The sequence below is a fragment of the Cannabis sativa genome, chromosome 3 (genome assembly GCF_029168945.1).
Source record: "Cannabis sativa cultivar Pink pepper isolate KNU-18-1 chromosome 3, ASM2916894v1, whole genome shotgun sequence".
In the NCBI taxonomy this organism is placed as follows: domain Eukaryota; kingdom Viridiplantae; phylum Streptophyta; class Magnoliopsida; order Rosales; family Cannabaceae; genus Cannabis; species Cannabis sativa.
The window spans coordinates 2,766,443-2,786,249 of record NC_083603.1 but is presented as its reverse complement, the minus strand read 5'-3'; the positions used below and the strand labels follow the sequence as shown (position 1 = coordinate 2,786,249).

At 24.4% G+C, this 19,807-nt stretch overlaps 3 protein-coding genes across 4 annotated transcripts in view; 1 reads left to right on the top strand and 2 right to left on the bottom strand.

Annotated features, from left to right (window-relative positions):
* LOC115711193 (early nodule-specific protein 2) overlaps nt 1-19,807 on the top strand; it is a 62,387-nt gene that overhangs the window by 27,558 nt on the left and 15,022 nt on the right. The window lies entirely within an intron of this gene.
* On the bottom strand, nt 4,345-6,368 carry LOC115711650 (uncharacterized). Of its 2 annotated transcripts, none has more exons than XM_030640021.2 (4): nt 6,136-6,368; nt 5,866-6,037; nt 5,420-5,486; nt 4,345-5,151 (listed from the first exon to the last, which is right to left on the bottom strand). In XM_030640021.2, exons 2-4 carry the CDS (start codon nt 5,991-5,993, stop codon nt 4,867-4,869), a joined length of 480 nt encoding a protein of 159 aa, XP_030495881.2. In that variant the 5' UTR covers nt 5,994-6,037; nt 6,136-6,368; the 3' UTR covers nt 4,345-4,866. The 2 variants fall into 2 exon arrangements, with proteins under 2 accessions (XP_030495881.2, XP_060968913.1); XM_061112930.1 differs by having other exon boundaries at nt 5,866-6,000; nt 6,136-6,278.
* On the bottom strand, nt 12,016-17,570 carry LOC115708717 (uncharacterized). Its single transcript, XM_061111467.1, has 6 exons — nt 17,251-17,570; nt 16,644-17,149; nt 15,873-16,241; nt 14,871-15,290; nt 12,645-12,865; nt 12,016-12,426 (listed from the first exon to the last, which is right to left on the bottom strand). The coding sequence occupies exons 1-6, from the start codon at nt 17,403-17,405 to the stop codon at nt 12,181-12,183; spliced, it is 1,917 nt and encodes a 638-aa protein (XP_060967450.1). The 5' UTR covers nt 17,406-17,570; the 3' UTR covers nt 12,016-12,180.

Sequence of the window (19,807 nt, the reverse complement as noted above, 5' to 3'; positions counted from 1 at the left end):
CTTGGTTGAAAGTTATGTTTTGTTTTGAAGAAGAAAAATTCCAAGTTTGGTATGCTAAATTGGGTTGACAAATTGCATAAAGACCACCAAGTGGATGAAATGGTAAGAATTGGTAGTGGTGAACAGTTATTGAGATGTTAATGTCACAACCTCTGTCCAACTCACCAAATCCTAACAAGATAGCTTTGCCACATCATCAGCTGACCTGTCCATGTCACCATTTCATTCCCTTCCACTCGTTTTTTTAAATCATTGTTGTTAGGTATTAGTGGTGCTTAACACTTTCTGTAAGTGGCACTTCACGATTGGTTAGCGATATTCACTTGAAGTTATTTTCTCAAGTTATATGAGATCTGATACTTAATTACACTAATAACAGTATGATACCGAGGAGGGTGTTAGGCACCAGTGATATCTTCTACTAATTCTTTTTCTTTTAAAAGAATTGCTAAAATGCATTATTGGTGCCTATCTCCTGCCTCGATATCTTTTAGCACTACAAGTATGACACTGAAGAGGGCATTAGGTACTAATGGTGCCTTTTAGCAATTCTATTTCTTTTAAAAGAATTGTTAAAAGGCACTACTAGTGTCTAGCATATTCCTCGGTGCCATATCGCTATTGATATACTTAAATATTAGGTTTTATATAACTTGAAAAAATAATTTTTAAAAACTATCGCTAACCAATCATAAAGTATCACTTATATAAGGTGCCCAATGTCAATGCTCGTCTTATTAATACCTTTCAACCACTAACTCATATGAAAATTTGTTAATTGCTATGAGACATCATGGTGAGGTGACACCTTAAAAATGGTTAACAGTTTTTTATAATATTTTTTAAAATAAAATGAATAAAATTCGATATTAAATTGTCCTAATAGTGATATTACATTTTACAATAGTACGATGGGTGCCCTTTATCATAAAATGGAGAAGCTCATGTGAGTTCTCTTAGTCCATCTTCAATGGCCTAACAAAAACTCAAATTTGATGAAATTTTATCAGTGAAATGCTTGGTATGCTATTTATATAGATGTCTACAGTGTCCCAATATTATGTACACTACCACAAATGTTTTTTTTAATCAAATAAACACTTTATCATAAAACTAATGATAATATAATATATTTATAATTAAAACTTTTGAATAGTATTAACGAATGTATTTTTAGAGCAAATTTTAATATTGTAGTTAGAATATAAAAGAAAAAGTACTAAAATTGTACTATTTTAGTGTTTATTTAACACTTAATTTAAGTTTTACTATTGAAATTGCTTCTAGTATTGGATATTGCTACCCTATTGCTCCACTCATACAAATGTACAAATCTAGGGAAGCAGATTTTTCTTATAGGGATGGGACCGTGCAAGGATCGTTCCTAACGGGGCTGGTTGGGACGAGAAGGATATTCTCTACTTTGATAGGGATCCGATTAATATTTTTTAGTATATAAATTTTCAAATTGAGTTTTTTATTATAATTAGTATATCGAACAATAAATAATGTGTAATATTTTAATTTTTATATAGTTTGATATTTTTATACATTAAATTTTTTAATATAAATTTTATTTTTACATTAAGTGATTCTCTGCCTCGTTCTCGTCCCATCCCTACAAAGTACAAAATGAGATAGAGATGAGAATTAAAACCCTTAACGAGAATAAAGACGAAAAGCACTCCCCGCTAATTTTTCACCCTATAGTCATCCCAATATAACCCTTTTTGGGGCTTTTGGGCCCAACTTGTTGTATATGTCATAATGGGCCCTACTTAAACACACTTTTCTTTTAGTTTAGTACCAATTCAATCCAATCCTCCAGGTCATGATGTACTAAGCCAATTCACACCCAATTTCCACACACTACCAAACAAATAGTCCCCACAATTAGCTCCATTCCTTCTTTCAATTTCCAAACCCATGATGCTTCCAAGAAATTCTTATTTATTTATTTATTTTTAATATAAATTATTAAGTAAAGTGCTTCACTTATCATAACATGGCTGGCTTTTATTAATACATATTATTAATAACAAAAAAGTTGATCATTCATTTATACCACGTGATGAAATGCTCACTCAATGGGACAAAAATCACTATAAATTTAGTTAGTTGATTGATCAAAATATTAAAGAGTGTCAATATTATATTGCTAAAGGGAAAAAAATTAGTATGGTTATACTTTATTATTGTAAATATATTATTTTTTAGTTAATTAAAATTTTAACTCTTTAAATTTTTTAGATCGTTACAAATTTTATTTGAATTATTAAAATTGTTGGATTTAACATTTTTTGTCTAATTTTACTAACAGAATTCTTAAGTGGATAAAAATTTAAGAGGCACAAATTATTTATATTAAGTTTAGGTGGTACGATTTGATATATATTAAAGTTTAGGGTAGAATTTAGTATATGAATAATTATTGTGTTAGTAAAATTAAACATAATTTGATAGAAGTTCTTAAATTTAATATTCTCAATAGTTAAGAGAAAAATTTTAACAACCTGAAAAGTTTAGAGAGTAAAAATTCTAGTTGGCTAAAAAAATTTGATTTGTTATACAAGAATTTATATTTTGTATTTTACAAAATCGAATCAAATAAAACCTCGAATTCAATTTTGATCAAACTTTTTTTAATCTTAAAACTATCTTTTTTTTACTAACACTAATGATTGTGGTATGATTTCTAAGAGTATGTTTTTCCATTTTGTAATATATATATATAATCTAAATTATTATAAAATTAAGATATCGATGAATAAGTTTTATAAAACACAAGTATTAAAAGTAATATTAATCTATATATAATTGTTAGATTAAATAATTACAAGATTCACCTAAACTAACAAAGAATTAACAAATAGTAGAATTATATGAACAAAGGATTAATAATAACAAATATAAACAAAATGGCATATGGATTTAAATGAAGATAATAAATTTAAATAAATGATAAAGCAATTTTTTTGGTGGCAAATAAATTATCCAAATCTATTTATAGGCAACACCTAAACAAAATGTGCTAATCAAAATTAGACTAACTAATCTACAAAAGATAGGCAAAGACTTTGAAAAATAACTTCCACTAATATTTGGTTTTTTATTGGTGAGAAATGATAATTATGTGTAATTACCACCATGTTTTATGTGTGACTTGAAATTAGTTGTTATTATTTATCTTTAATAAGTAGATTTCATCTTAAATAAATATGATTAGTTAAATTTTTTCACTAAATATGTATTAAGTTTGTATATATTGTATTATTTGAAGGTAATAGAGAAACTAATCGAGCTGCTCGTGGTCTTGCTCGTTATGCTCTTCAGTTGAATGAAAATACTATATAGTTAAAAAATATTTTTTCCCAATCTTTACTGTTATTGTAATAAATTATTTTTATTAATAATATCAGTAACTTTTCTTAAAAAAAAATGTGTATAATGTATTATTTATTGATAATATTAATAAAATAAATCATTTATTGCTTGCAAGAAAACTAGAGACATCATCTTTTAAAATTAGAAATCAAATCTAAGTAATTGTTTAACCTAAATATATGCAAATAAAACAAAGTTAGAATAAAAGAAATTTAATTGTTGAAAGAAAATTAATTTCAAATTTCTTTGTTTTGTTTTTTGGTTTTTTTTTTTTTTTTTTTTTTTTTTAATTTCATGCTTAATTTATCATTTTAACCAACAATTAATACTATATGCTATTTATGATAGGGAGGAAAATTATGCATTTATTAAATTAGATATTAATTACGTATTTTTTTGACATTTACTCCAATTTACAGGTTCAATGTTTTTATTATTTTTTTTATTTTTCTTCATCTCAAATAGAAAAAAGAAAAAGAAGATTTTTTTTTTATTATTTTTATTTTTCTTCTTCACATTTATTGGCTCTTTCTTTTTAAATTTATCCAAATTCCAAACCCCTAACGTCACATAATCACATTATTAAAGAATAATAAAACTAGTGGTACCAAATTAATAATACATTATTCTATTATTCCCATGGCATTTATTAATCATAAATTTTATTATACTTTCTTCATTCAATAACATTGAATTTAATTTAATACCACATGCTTTTTCTGAACAAACATTAATTATATCAATAAATAAATAAGAGACCAATAGTATTTTTTAACTCCCTCCTTCTTATATAATAATATTACTATTAATCCAACTAAAAATTAAATCTCATATAATTTAATTTAATAATTTTTAAATAATCTCGTTAATCAATTACAAAACAACATATCTAAAAGTGTTACCACAATGATATTTAGTAGTATAATTTATTATCAAATTTTATATAATTTACAAAAATAATTTTTATAAAAAAACACAATTCCTATAAATAATTCCAAATCCATATAAAAATATACATTTTTCATTAAAAAAAAGTCCTCATTAATCTCCATATTTCTTCACAAATTACAAAATGGAGAGATTCATAAGAACACAAACAAAGACTCAATTTTTACTTAATTAGATTACAAAGACTTTCTTCCTATTAAAGAAAAAAGTCAAAAAAAAAAAAAAAGAGTTTTTAAACTCAAAAAAAATACCTTCTTCATCATCATCTTCTTCTTCTTCCTTTTCTAGCTTTAATTTTATTCCTCAAAATAAAACTTTCCCTCATCAAATTACATAACCATATAATTACATATACAAATGATTACAATCTTTCAAAGATTAAAACTTTAAACCAAAACAAAGAAAAAAGACTCATTCTTTATATACACAAATATTACAAAAGACTTGCCCTTTTTAACTTCTCTAAATCACAAAACTTGATTTTGTTTATAGTTTTGGTCAAAAAAATTAAAAATAAAAAACCCCTTTTTTTAATTAAGCCACAGCTGAGATGCTACAATTTCTTCTGTCTCTGCTCAAACAATCGAACCCTTCAATTCGAACAGCTGCGGGCTTCTGCCCGAATTTCATTCGGGCACAGCCCCCAGCTGTTCGGGCAGAGGGAGACGGTGGCGTTGGTGTTACTAAGATGGACTTAGTAACACCATAGCCGTCGTTCCCAAATTGTTCGTCTTGGATTAAGGGGTTTGAGGCTCTACTTGGTGGTGAACCACAAAAGTATGGTGGTGATGAGGCTATCATTTCTACACTATTATTTCCCTGTTGTTAACAAAAACGACATCAAAATGTTAAAAACGACACTAAGATCATAAAACGACATGAAAATGTTGAAAACGACACTAACATCTTAGGAAAATAACATAATGATAATCCCCAAATCAAATCAAATCATACAGTTGTGCCCTTTTTTGTTTTTTTTCCCATTTTTCTAAATGAAGGAAAAAATATTATTAAATTAATTACTCTCTTAATCATAAATAAAAATTATTTTTTTAACAAATTAAATTAAAGGGAAAGAGTTAATTACCTTGGTTAAAATGATATCAAGGAGTTCTGTTCCTGCTTGAGAATCTCTACCTTCTGATTGAAAAGGACTAAAAAATTACAGAAAAAAAATTAATATTTTTTAGAAAATTAAATTCTAAATTTAGGGAAGAAAAAATAAAAAAGAAAATAATACCACTCAAATTACAGAAAAAAAAAATTAATATTTTCACTCTAAAAAATAAAAAATCAGAGTAGAAGAACCATAAAATATGGAAATTAATATTAGTACTAAAAAAATTGAAAAAATTAAAAAGAAAATAATACCACTCAAATAACAGGAAAAAAAATGAATATTTTAATATTTTCACTCTAAAAAATTAAAAATTTCAGAGTAGAAGAACCATAAAAGAATGTTGAAATTAATATTACTACTAAAAAAATTGAAAAATTTAAAAGAAAATTAAAAAAAAAAAAATGAAAACATACTTGTTAGTAGGGCACCTAAGGGGTCTGATGTTGTCGTTTATGGAATGAAATGAATGGCCCAAACGACGTGGTTTTGGGCAAACGACAGAACCTGTCATGACGTTTTGCTCATAACCACACCTCTTCATCTTTTCTCTTCAAAAGACAAAAATCCCAAGATCTCAACAAATTTCTGTATAAATTCAAAAAGAAAAAAAAGATTAAAGATTGAAACTTTATTCCCAAATTCAAAAACCCCAAATCAGATCCAAAAAAAATTAAATTAAATACCTGTGACACCAGATGAGGCTCCTCTTGAGAGAGGAGGGTTAATAATAAATTTAATTTAATTAAATTAAATTAAAAAAAAATAGCTGAGATTTGTGAAAAAGAGAGAGAAGAGAAATGAAATGAAAGAAGGAAGATGAAGATTGGGTTTGGGTTTGCTATTTATGATTGAAAATGTTATTATCTTCTGTGGTTGAGTTTAGAGTAATTGGTGTGGTCTTGGCTTTATGGGGCTTTATATGCCGTCGGATTAAAATAATAGTTTTGTTATAAAGAAGAATAGAGAGACAAATGGAATCATTGAAATTTTTTGTGTTGGGAGATTGCTTTTATTATTATTATTATTATTAAATATTGGAAAATATATGGTGTACTAATATATTCTTAATCTTTGCTTAGAAAAAAATTTAGTTTGATTTTTTTTTTTTATAATTGTATATTTGTAGTTATTTAAAATATTTTGTAAAATTTTGAAAAATTTTAAAAAAAATTAACACGCTAAAAATATGATTCAAAGAATTTGTTACACGCATGTAATTTTATTTTGAATTTCTTAAAATTTTATAAAATATCTTAAATAACTATAACTTACATAATTATAAGAAAATTAACTAATTCATGTTTTTAAATGCCAAAACATTACTAGTGCTCTTATTTTAATGGAGTGTATTATAGAAGCACTTATAAATATTTATTTTATTTTATTAATTATGAGAAGGAAAAAAAAAAGTAGTTGGTCCACATGATGCATTCTTCTCTCCTACTTTATTTTTTAATTTTTCTAAATTTAATTAAATAATAATAATAATATAATGGGAGCCAACATGATGCACTCAAAATAAAAATCTTTCTCAAATATTTGGAGGTCCCCTTGTTTTGCTCCACTCTAATAAAATTATTATATCTATGCCCCCTATATGTCTCTTATGTATTGTACACTTATAATATATAATATATAAATATGTTATAATAATAAAATCTTATATATTTAATTTTATGATGTAACCATGTACATTGACTAAAAAAAATTGTAACCATGTACATGTATTTTATTAGAATAAGATGATTTCATTATTGGGTTTTAATGATACAAATTATATTTAATTATAATTGGATATGCTCCTATTGTGAGAAGTGTATAGGTAGCTTCCTTTTTTTTGGGGAAGTTTTTAATAATCTATTTTAATTAATATGGCATTCTCATATGGACATTTAATTATTTTTTTAATTTAAGATTCAAAAAGTCATATTATTTATGTGTGGTTTATTTTTTCGGTTTAAATTTTTTTTTATTTGTAAAAATACGTACTTTAGTAAATTATTTGATATTCTTTTTTGATTGTTTCATAGTCAATTTATAGTTGTTATAAGGTTGATTTTTTTTTTGTTTTATAATTTATTTATAATTATTGTGAGGTTGATTTCTTGTTGTCTTTTAGTTATTTTCTTACTATTTACTTAAAAAAAATTATATTTTGTAATTTTAAATTAAAAAAAAAATAGGCCGTAAAATTATTAAAAAAATATTTTTGAAAAAATCCCCCCCTTCCCCCTTTTCCTAATTAACTATATTTTTCTCATAATATCATACAATTAATTTTAAGAATTAATTCAAATATTCAAACGAAAATATTATAGCATCTCCAATAAAACGTTATAAAATATGATTTTTATAAAATTTTCAATTGAGGGGCAAATAAAATATTCATTTGTTACCAAAATCCCACCATCACTAAAAAAAACAAAATAAAATAAAGACTATACCAAACAAAGAAATGTGTTAAAAAAATTATGCAAAGTAACAATTACTTTACAAACATAATTGATCAAATAGGTTACATGTTAGTGTAGCCTTCATGTCCCATATAACATGGTACCTAAAACTCCTTTAAAGATGGAGAGAGATACAAACATATTTATACACATAATTTGATATTATAATAGTGAAATACTATAAGAAATCAGTAATGCTAGCACTACTTTGAGATGACAGTTTAAAAATAATTAGTAAATTCTATAAAAATTATTATATTAAATTATATGAGATTTAATACGTAATTATATTAATAGTAATATGATAATTTAAATGATATTGATTAGTGTTGCATTTTTATATTTTTGATAATATAGCTTTTTTTGTATTTAAAAATATGTACCAAAATATTATACGCAGTCTTATGACAATGATTTTTAAAATAATAGATTCCAATTTAGATAAATTTGATTGGTTAAAAAAATTACTACTCTTAATAATATTGGTTTATCAGTATATACATTATAAATTATCTGTTTAATCATTACTCGTATTTGTATTTAATTTTTTTTTTCAAAATAAAAGAGAATATAGAAACGTAATAGCTCGCTCTATCGATGTCTATAAATATGTTAAAGTTTATGGTATGATCTAAAAAGGTACTTGTTTAAATTGAGTAAAATGCAAGGATAATAAAGTGGTAAAGCTTATGTAAGAAAAGAAAAGAAAATAAAAGAAAATGAGAGGCTTAATGATTCAACTAAAAAACAAAGTGAAAAAGAAGAAGACAAACATGACATTTTATTTTCCTAAGAAAATTGTAAACTCAACTTATCTTCATTCTTTTCCTATGCATATTTTTCTTCTTTGTCACCTTTCTTTTTCATTTTTATTGGGATTTTCTTAAAGAACTTATGTTGTACATTACATTGTTATATATGCATGTACTTTTTTCAAACAATCATCACTCATGTAATGCAAAACACTAGAAAACAATGTTACATAAATAATATATTATGTCCCTTTGTGAACACTAAAAAACCAATCTTAATTATAAGTTTGGTGTTGTAATAATAATGTTTGATAACTCAAACTCAATTTTCTCAATTTATTCATTTTCAATTATTAGTAGTTAATGCTTAGCATGTAAGTCTCTCTCTCTGTCTCCATATGACCCATTCATTATTTAAGTTTAGGGTTAATTGAAGAGCACATGGAATGGAACTATTGTTGACTATTTTGGGGAGAGTCCAAATCCAAGAGGATTTTATATTAAGGCTCCACATAATAATAAATTGATAAGCATGGGAACACCATGATATAACAAATTTATAATAGAATAATAAAAAAATCAACAATTTTTCTTTTTATTTTTCACTTATAGTCCCCAATTTTATTATACTTAAATTAAAGTCACAAATCAAAAGTGATATAATTTATGGTGTCATAAATCATACTTACAAAGCCCTAACATGTGTAACTATATCATAAATTATAGTTACACTACATATTTGTAATGTCATATTTACATATTGGTATCCACAGTTATTCTACCATAAATCAGTATACAAATCCATAACAAACCACAACTATAGTTAGAAATTCATAGTGGTTTATACTTTTGTTAAATCTGTTAGATTATATCCTAATTGTCGTTTTGATTAAATTTGTTTTAACTAATTTGCTATTTTGTTTGGTGGGGGAACTCGATGTTTAATAAAGCTTAAATTTCTATTAAAAAATAGTTAGAAATTTCTAACAAGCATTAATAGATAAATCATAGTTACAAGTCGGTAACTAATTTATAAATATGCGATAATTCATAATTATCAAACTAGGTAAATGTGTTGTAAATGATAGTTACCACTAAAAAAGTTACTTTTATTGATAATCTTTTAGTCACAATATAAATTTTTTGTGACTTAAATGTAATTTTTAGTCACAAAAAAAGTTACTTGTGACTAAAATATAGTATTTAGATACAAGTTGTCACTAATTTAGTTTTGGTCAAAATAAGTATTGTGACTAAAAACACATTTAGTCACAACCAAATTGTAATTTTTGTGACAGTACCTTAAATTACATATTTTTTAGTCACAACGTAAGAATGATGATTTATAATTAGTTACAACTTTTTCACTTATAATTACAAATTTTATTGTAACTAAAAATAAAATTTGTTTGTACTCTACCATAACTTATAGTTACAACTTACAAATGTGTATGTATAAATCATAGATCCAAAAGTTAATGATGTTAGTTTTGAGATGAGTAACTTTTAGTAAAGATAAAAGTAAATTATTTTTCTCTTTCTGCAAGACTAACTTAATTGTTTGCTCTCATATGAATATTTGCTTGTTCAAACTAATTTATCACTAGTAACAAAAACTAGATTATGCTTAAACTTCTTAACCAACCATTTTGAAGTTTGTATTTTGATCATTTTCTAAAAAACTTTTTGGAAAAGTTCCAAATATAATAGGAATTTTTACACCACATACTGAAATTTTTTAACTTTTTTTTTTTCATTTTTACTGTGGGGTGATTTTTTTTAAAAAAAATATTGTGTTTTTCTTCAAAAATACTGTATAAATATCATACTTTATACTATGTTAAGTTTTCATTGTTGTTCCACAGTTGCTTTTTAGTTATTCTACTATTATTTTTAATTATTCTATATTGTTGTTTTACAGTTATTTTAGGTTGTTTTATAGAAAACAGTATTTTTGTAAAAAAATTTATGTAGCAATAAAATTGTAAATTTTTGCTCAAAATCCAATATTTTTTGTAAAATCCTCAATATAATAAGAGATATAATATATGAATTAACAAAATCCAATTCATGTGTCTCATGAACTAGTAGAGATGATTCATAAAATCACATACTAGTGACAAGTCCCAAATTTTTTATTTCAAAAAAAAAAAAAAAATCAAACCATGTGATCAAATTATTCCAAAAAGATCTTAATTTGTGACTAAAAGTACATAATTACTAATATTTGTATATTTGTGAGAACTTATATCCAAATAGTAATTTTAGTAATAAGAAACTTGTATCTAAAATTATTTTAAAATAAAGTTGTCTAAATTAACCAATTCTTATCTTATTGGACTCAAAAGCAATTTTTTAGAAAATTTTATAAAGCAAGATTTTTTTTTTCATACTTTTAGTAGGAATTACTTTGGAAATTCAATTTGAATGATATTTTTGTAAATAAAGTCTATTTTAGGTATAGTATTAAAAAACTCTTAAAATTGTATGTTATGACTAAAGAATTCACTAAAAGCCCAACACTTTTGTGATTTTTGTGTAGTGAGTGAATGTGTAAACAACTATAGAATTCATAAAAATCCAATATATACAAGCCAAAAGAAAAACTCAATAAACATATAGAGAAAGAAAAAAGCATACATAATTCATACAAAGATCATGAAGCTTAATTGTTTTATTTAATGATTTTTTTGCAAAAAAATATCCACAATATTTCTTTTACCTCTTTTTCCCAAAGAAAGTGATGGCCGTATTAACCATATATATATGTTTAAGAAATCTACTTATATATATATATATATACACATATATATCTCCTTTGAGTGTACCATACCATACCATGTGCTATAACTTTTTTTTTTTTAATTATTATTATTATTCTATATTTGCAATTAAATACATGCCCATGACATATTTATATTATATGCATGTGTAACACCATTCTCTTCTTTTGATATTCACTTCACATCATATCTCATATCTCTTATCTCTAGCTAGACTCTTATTAGATAAACCTCATCTCAATTTACAAAAAGATAGACTAGATAGTAAAGAAAGATAAAAAAAAGTTACAAAAATTAATTAATAAAATTTATTAAAGTAATAAAGTTGGTCTTGTTATTGTATTGTATGATCTATTCCTTGCTTTGCTTTTGTCTCTTGGTCTTTTATATTTCACTTTCAACGTATTGATGAATCACATTACACACCAACCAATAATACCATATCATCTCTCTTTTTTTAGACTTTGCAGAAGAGGGCCCATTCATATTGGATTCTTTAAATCCATGTCACTCCCACATGCAATTACTTTGAAATGTAGGCCCCACTCTGCAAATTTTCTATGAAAAAGAGATTAGAGCATGTAACACTAAATATATTAATATTTACAAAAATAAACAAGTGCCCTAATGTATAGTAGAATATTCAATTTTGTGCAGTCAATATTTTATTTAATATTTTTGGCAAATAATTAATTAATTAATTTAATTAAGCAAAACATATATTTCTTTGGTGGGGTCAGTCAATGTGATGGGAAAAAAAGTGTTGAAGAATCTCTTTGGAGTTTTCCATCCAAAATTTTCACTTTGCTCATTTTCTCTTCACACCAATGCATTTGCTCTTCACTTATCACTTTCATTCTCAAAACCCTAGAAACCACTTTGAGGTCTATTAAACCCATTACTATCTCCATCCCTTCATCAACTTTCAACCTTCTTCTTCTTAAGCATTTTCGAGCTCGGCGAAGATCTTTAAGCTTCATCTTCTTCTGTGATCACAATAAAAATTAAAATAAGAAAATTAAGAATTTAATACCGATTTGTAATATTTAGAGAAAAATTATATGATAGTGCACTTTTACTGGTATTGTACGATCCTGGTCATTTATTATATTAATAAATAGTCAGGATTATACACTAAGAGTAGGATACACGGTGCACTATCATGTTTCAAAATATTTAATTAATTAAAATATATTATTATTACTTTTTGATTGACTTTCTTAATGAGTTGGAGAAGTGTAGGATCGACTGAGCCTCTTCTTCGTTTTCTTCTAAACAAAGATGTTATAATTTGGCAAGTGTTTTCTTTGTCGGCCTTGAGAAAATTCATGAAAGTGTGGATGCAATCCTCCATTATGATAAGAAATGTTGGGGAAGAGATCCTCGACCCCCCACCTTCATCATCCCTTTGGTCATCCAATGAATCTTAACAAAAAAAACCAATCAAATAATTAAACTTCTATTAATTAAGATTAATTCTTCTAATTAAGTATTTAAACAAACATTAGTACTTGATATATAAAAAAAATACTAAACAACTTATTTGAAGGGCTCTCCCAATTGATAGTCAGGTTACTGATCAATAGGGGAGAACCACACTACTTATAACCTAATAAGCTAGGGATCTATTTGTTAAAACGAAAATAACTCGTGTTACTGTTCCTTGTTCGTCTAAAATATAACATATTAGTTTTATATAAATAGTCATTTTTTTTTACTTGAACTCTTTAGTTCAATTTGATAAGATCTTATAAGAAACTATATTTTAACCTAACAAGGTAGGACTTATTTGGTAATTATACATCATACATATATATAGTCATTTTCTTTTTTATATTTCCTTACCCATCATATATGTGTAAACTATTAAAGATTCTTTTATATATATATACATTTATGATTTGGAAGAGGTTTCAATGGTTACATTTTTATTGTAACCATCATGGTTATATTTTTTTAAGTCATTGGATTATTATTAAATGGTTGTGATTAATTTGGAAATTAAATAAAAATAAATAATAAATAACTTGTAACCTGAAAGTAACCTAATCATTTATTTCCTTATAAAATTTTAATTAAGATTAATTATATTTTAAAATTAAATTAATTATAATTATTAATTAATTTTTTGCAATTTATTATCATATAAGGATCTTTTAGCAATTTATTTCTTTATACTTAAATTATTTAAAATTTTATAGCAAAACTTTTTATAATTTAAAATTATACACATGTAATTTCATAATTTAAATTTTATTATACTTGTAATCTTAATTTTAAATTATTACACTTAATTATTTAATTTTTTTATTTAAATATTTAAAAAAGTAAAAAATGATATAAGTTGAAGGATATTTTAGAGAAAAAATGACTGCACTTGTTATCAATTGATTAGCTTGAGGTCTCATACTTAGTTCATATAATTGTAACAAAATAATTAAATATCATTTAAAAATAATTAATTATTTGAAAATTTATTATAAGAAGAGAATTTTAATTTGTATCAAAAGAAGTTTAATTTTTGTAAAAAAAAATAAATTTTATTGTAAATATTATAATTAAATGGCTTAATTATTAAAATAATTCACGTAAGGATTTAAATATAAATATTAATTGCTAAAAGATGTCTTGTTAAATATTTAATTAATTATTTTAAGAAAATAGTTAATTATAATTAAATAATTCTAAAAAAGGAATGTCTATTTAATTAATTATTTTAAGAAAATAGTTAATTATAATTAATTAAATCTAAAAAAGGAAAGTCTACCTATTAGTAACCTACTATTACAGGTTAAAGAAAAATGTAACCATATAGACACAATAAAAATGTAACCATTGAATAGTCACCCTTATGATTTATATATACTCCAACATGTGATACCTTAACCATAAATCATGCATAGTGAAAAAAAAAAAGGTACTATACATAAATTACTAGATAGTGAATCCTTAAAAATAAGTGTATAATGTAATTTGTGGCGTAAATATTTAAGTTTAACTTTCGCTTGCAGGTAAATACTTAAGTTTAATTTTTGTCAGTAATAATATCAAAATTATATTTCTGGAACTTTTAATTAATTTAAATATACCAAAAAAAAATAACACGTGGATAATAATTTACACTTAATGGTCAGGTGCCTACGGAAGTTCTAGAAATATAACTTAAGTATTATTACTGTAAAAAATTAAACATAGCTATTTATCTACAACTGAGAGTTAAACTTAAGTATTTATGTCACAAATTACTCAATTAATTAATTAAAAACTAATTACCATATAAGCATGCATGGATAAAAGTTATTAGATAGCAAATCCTTAAAAATAATACTATTATAATAACTAGAAATAATAGACAAAAGAAAGATAAGAATTAAGTTAATCAATATGTTAAAACATTGTTAATTAAATAAATAAATAATTAATTAATTACCTCTGTATTCAGGGACTTGAAGCAATTTAGGAGCTAAAAGCCTCATCCTAGCATAAATCTCAGGTCTTCTTCCATTTTCATAAGGCTCATTCTCAATATAACGTTGTAAAAGAACTTGAAATTGTTGAAATTGTTGAGCTATTTGACCAGGGCAACCTATATCATACTCATCATCACTATTTATATTCATGTTCCTCCTTTCATTATTATTAATACTCTTCATTCTTCTTTTCTCTTGAAATTTCTTGTAATTCCAATTCAAAGCTTCCCATGTCAAACATATTTGCGCCACGTAAGCGGCCTCGAGTTCATGATAAGGATTCCTATGAATGTCCTTAGGAGTTTTGTTGATCATCGATATTCTATGAACAATTCTCTCTGATACTGATCTTGGTGACACTTTGATTGACCTTAATGATTCTGTAAAATATACATTAAACCAAATTAATCATCAATATATATTTATAATACTTTAGTGATTTGTTAATAATATTACAACGTAAAAATTTAATTAATTTTTGAAAAATTCTAAATATAATTAATTGTTCGAAAATAGAATTAAAATCCTATTTGAAACTTGTGTTCAGTAATATATACCTTAAACAAAATTTATTATTAATATATAATTATACATTAAACAAAATAAATAATGACTAATTTTGGAAAAATATATAATGTGTAGCTATATAGCAAACTTTTTACTAATTAATTTCTGAATAATTAATTGTACTGAAAACTAGAGTAAATATTTAATATTGTTTAAAAACTAGTAAAATATATATTTTTACACATAATGATGTAATTAATTTTAATCCTATAATTAAAAGTGAGGTGACTTTATTTCACTTAAAATTATAAACACATGATTGTGTGTGTAAATGGTAAGTAAATATTTAAATGTATTTTTCTAGTATTACTCAATCATAATATCGATCGAGATATTGAAAATTAAAAATTCTGAATAATACTAAATAAATAATTATTGGATAATGATATAATAACCTGTTTCATGGAGCTTTTGAGCAGTGATTTTGTCAAAGAAGATCATTTCTTCATCATATTTTTGAAAAACAGTGTAAGATTCCCACTTAGGACAACTCCTTCTCGAAGAAGAAGAGAAAGGATCATCTGTTCCCGAATCTCTATAATTAATCGAACTTCTCCATTCGGATGAGCTCTTCGATGTTGATCCAACGGTACAAGAATCTCCATACACATCACCATCATCATCATCATCATCACCACCGTTTATTATTCCTTTCATTTGTAACATTTTATTATTATTATTGTCCAATAATATTTGAGGAGTAGTAGAAGCTGTAGTACTACTTATTGGTCCAAAACTAATAAACTTATTCTCATCATCATCCCCTGAACAATAAAAAAATTAAATTAAATTAAATTAAATTATAGAAAAATTTTCACAATATACTTAAAATTAAGTGTATTTTTTTATTTACATTTTTTACGATTTTTTTTACAAGTTTTACTTGTTTTGATGTAAAAACAACCTTATTTTGAAAATAACCAAAAATTAAATTAAATTATAGAAAAATTTACACAATATACTTAAAATTAAGTGTATTTTTTTATTTACATTTTTACGATTTTTTTTTACAAGTTTTACTTTTTTTGATGTAAAAACAACGTTATTTTGAAAATAACAAAAAAATAATCGTATATATTTTAATTTTTTTTTAAGTATTTATGAAATATTCTGTTAATTATAAGAATATGAATGAAAGTACAACATGTGAATATAGAGATACGTACCATGATGAGAGATGGGCCATGCTTCAATTTTATTATTATTTTTGGAATCTTTTTGATGTTGATATTGATGATCATCAGTATCATTGTGATCAGATTCTGTATCGGTATCATGTATAGATAATAATTCAGTGACATAATTTTGTTGATTTTCTTCTTCTTCAATTTCTTCTATTAAACTCTCTTGTGGGGTGATGAAATATTCTTCTGATGATGATGATGAGAGGTTATTTTGATGATGATGATGATGATTTTGATCAATAATAACATTGTCGTTTGTGACAAGATCAAGATCAAAACGACAACAATTATTATTGTCGTTTGGTAAGAAGAAAAGAGATTCACCACCACAAATAATGTCAGCTACTAAATGATCATTATTATTTTCTTCATAATAACAATATTTATCATCATTATCATTATCATCATCTTCTTCTTCTTGACTTTCTTCTTCTTCTTCTTCTTCATCATCATCAGAAAAAGTGTACTCATGATTACTGTATTGGCTTCTGAAAAGCAATAACAAAAAACATATATAAGTGTTAATAGTAAAAAAGTAGTAACTAGTAACTAATTGTGTACATCTATAATGATATGAATTAGTTACTACCTTGGGAAAATTGGATTGGTTCCAATGAAGTGGAAAATTTTGGTGAGGAAAATGAAAGAGAGTGATGAGAAAATGAAGAAGAGTTTGAATGAAGATGAGGTATTGTAGAAGAGCCTAAGAAGAGCTTCTTCTTCTTTAGAGCAATAACATGCCATTCTTTCTTTTAATTTGGTTATTGGAAAATGATGATGATGATGATGAGTGGCCTCAACACTTGCTTTTTACAAAGCTAGCTAAGCACATCCTTGGGAAAGCGTGTTCTTTGGTTTATTGCTTTTCTTTTCTTTTTTTTAAGAAAAGAAAAATAAAATAACTCTTCCTTATTATGTTTGGTCAAGTTTGTTCCTTGTGCCTTGTTTTTCTCCTTCTTAAAATGACCATTATGTCCTCTAGCTTGAAGTACTCTTTTTGTTAGAGAAAATTGTTAAAGGACACTATTAATATTTAGAGCATTGGTGTTTAACACATTTTACAAGTTGCATTTTAAAAATTATTTTCTTAAGATATATGAAACTCGATGCTTAATTACATTAATAGTGATATGACATTGAGGAGGGTGTTAGGTACTAGTGGTGCCTTTTAGCAATTCTTTATTATTTAACACTATCATTTAATGTTATTGGGCATTAGTGGTGCCTACAATATCTCTCCTTACAATTGATTAGCAATATTTCTTAAAAATTATTATATTAAATTATATGAGACCTGATACTTAATTAATAACGATATGACATAGAGGAATGTGCTAGACACTACTAATATCTTTTAGCATTTCTCAATATTATTAGTGCATCAATTTAGTATATTGAGGAGGAGTAGCGAAGGACTTACCACTTCATATGAGATATTATTATTAGTATAATTTAATATTGAGTTTCACATATTCAAATTAAAAGTATAATATGTGGGATTGGCTACTGCTCAAAATGCACCAATTACCATTACAATTAGTACTGTATGGTATGAATTATACGTATCGATACTACAGTAGAATTTCTATCCAAGAATACACTTGGGACCAAGTAAATTATATTCTAATTGGGAGGTTATAACTAAATAGAGTTACACTAGAAAAAAATTAAAAAACCAAAAAATATTAATGTAACAGTAATAACAATAAATAATCATTAATACTATATCATAATAGAAATATTTTAGAGTAAATATAATTTCATACATGTATTATAATTTAAAATAAAATTATTAATTTTACATAAATAAATTTACAAAATACATGTATATATTTTATTAAGATGTAATTATTCTTATATAGAAGTGTACTTTGTTAATATGAGACTTAAAAAATGTATAATTAATTACAATTTAGAGGTTATTCTTATTTATAACTTGCCCAAATTGGGACTTGATTTTTTTATAACAAATTAGAGGTTATTCTTGAATAGAGTATTCTTAAATAGAGATTTTACTGTATTATGAGGTAAGAATATCTTACAAGTGGTTTTAGTAATTTTTAATAATTAATATTAAATCTAAATATGCATGACTCGATATTAATTAATTACATCACATCATAGTATAACACTTCAAATAATAGTAAATATTACTAAACTTTTAGGTAATTTTTAGATATGGTAGTATTAATATCAAACATCACTCCTTTATAACAATCCTCTTTGTATAAGAACCACACCAATATTCAATTAAATTTTAACTTTTGATCATGTCATAATTAATTTCCAATCTTTGGATATTGTTAGGGCAAATTCATCTAATTGTCAAGCTAACTAGCAATATATATGTACACTTTTTTCCTTTATTACTTGATATGGCTCAACTAAAACATAATACAAAACTACACTTATTGGTAATACATCACTATAATATGTAATGTATAAATATATAATTCTCACATTCTCATAATATATCGTTGAACTTTATCTTTTGATTAATTTAAGTAAATACAACTTGATAATTTGTTTAATAGATTCATATATAAATATATAATAAGGTCAAAATTAGTATCCAATGAATCACTATAATTCTTTTCACATGTGCCTTAAGAATCTATTTTGTAACACTTTGCCTTAAATAGTACAAAAATTTTGTATCATAGTGTCTATCTTTTTTAACTATACTAGAAAAAAAATAATAATATGTATATTGTATTATTACTATAATTAATTTCTGAAAAAGAGAGATCCCCCTCTTATCCACAAAATTAAAAGTAATAAAATAAAAACAGAAAATAATAAAAAGAAGAGCTCAATATATACTAGCCTTTTTTTTTATGTATGTATACATACACGTATGGGTTAACACTTTTAAAAAGATGTAATTATGAAATTTAATGATATTTTTCTCATCTAAATTAAAAAAAATATTAGGAAATTTCTTAGATAATTATTAGAGAATTTATAATCTAATTATTTTTTTACGGCGGTATATATTATACTTATAACTATAATTTTACTAATTTTAAATAATACACATTATCGAAATGAGTTTAAAATAATTAATTATACATAATAACAAAATAAAAATTACGCGTATATTTAACTATTTAAAATCTAATTTAATTGATAAATATTATTTAAAT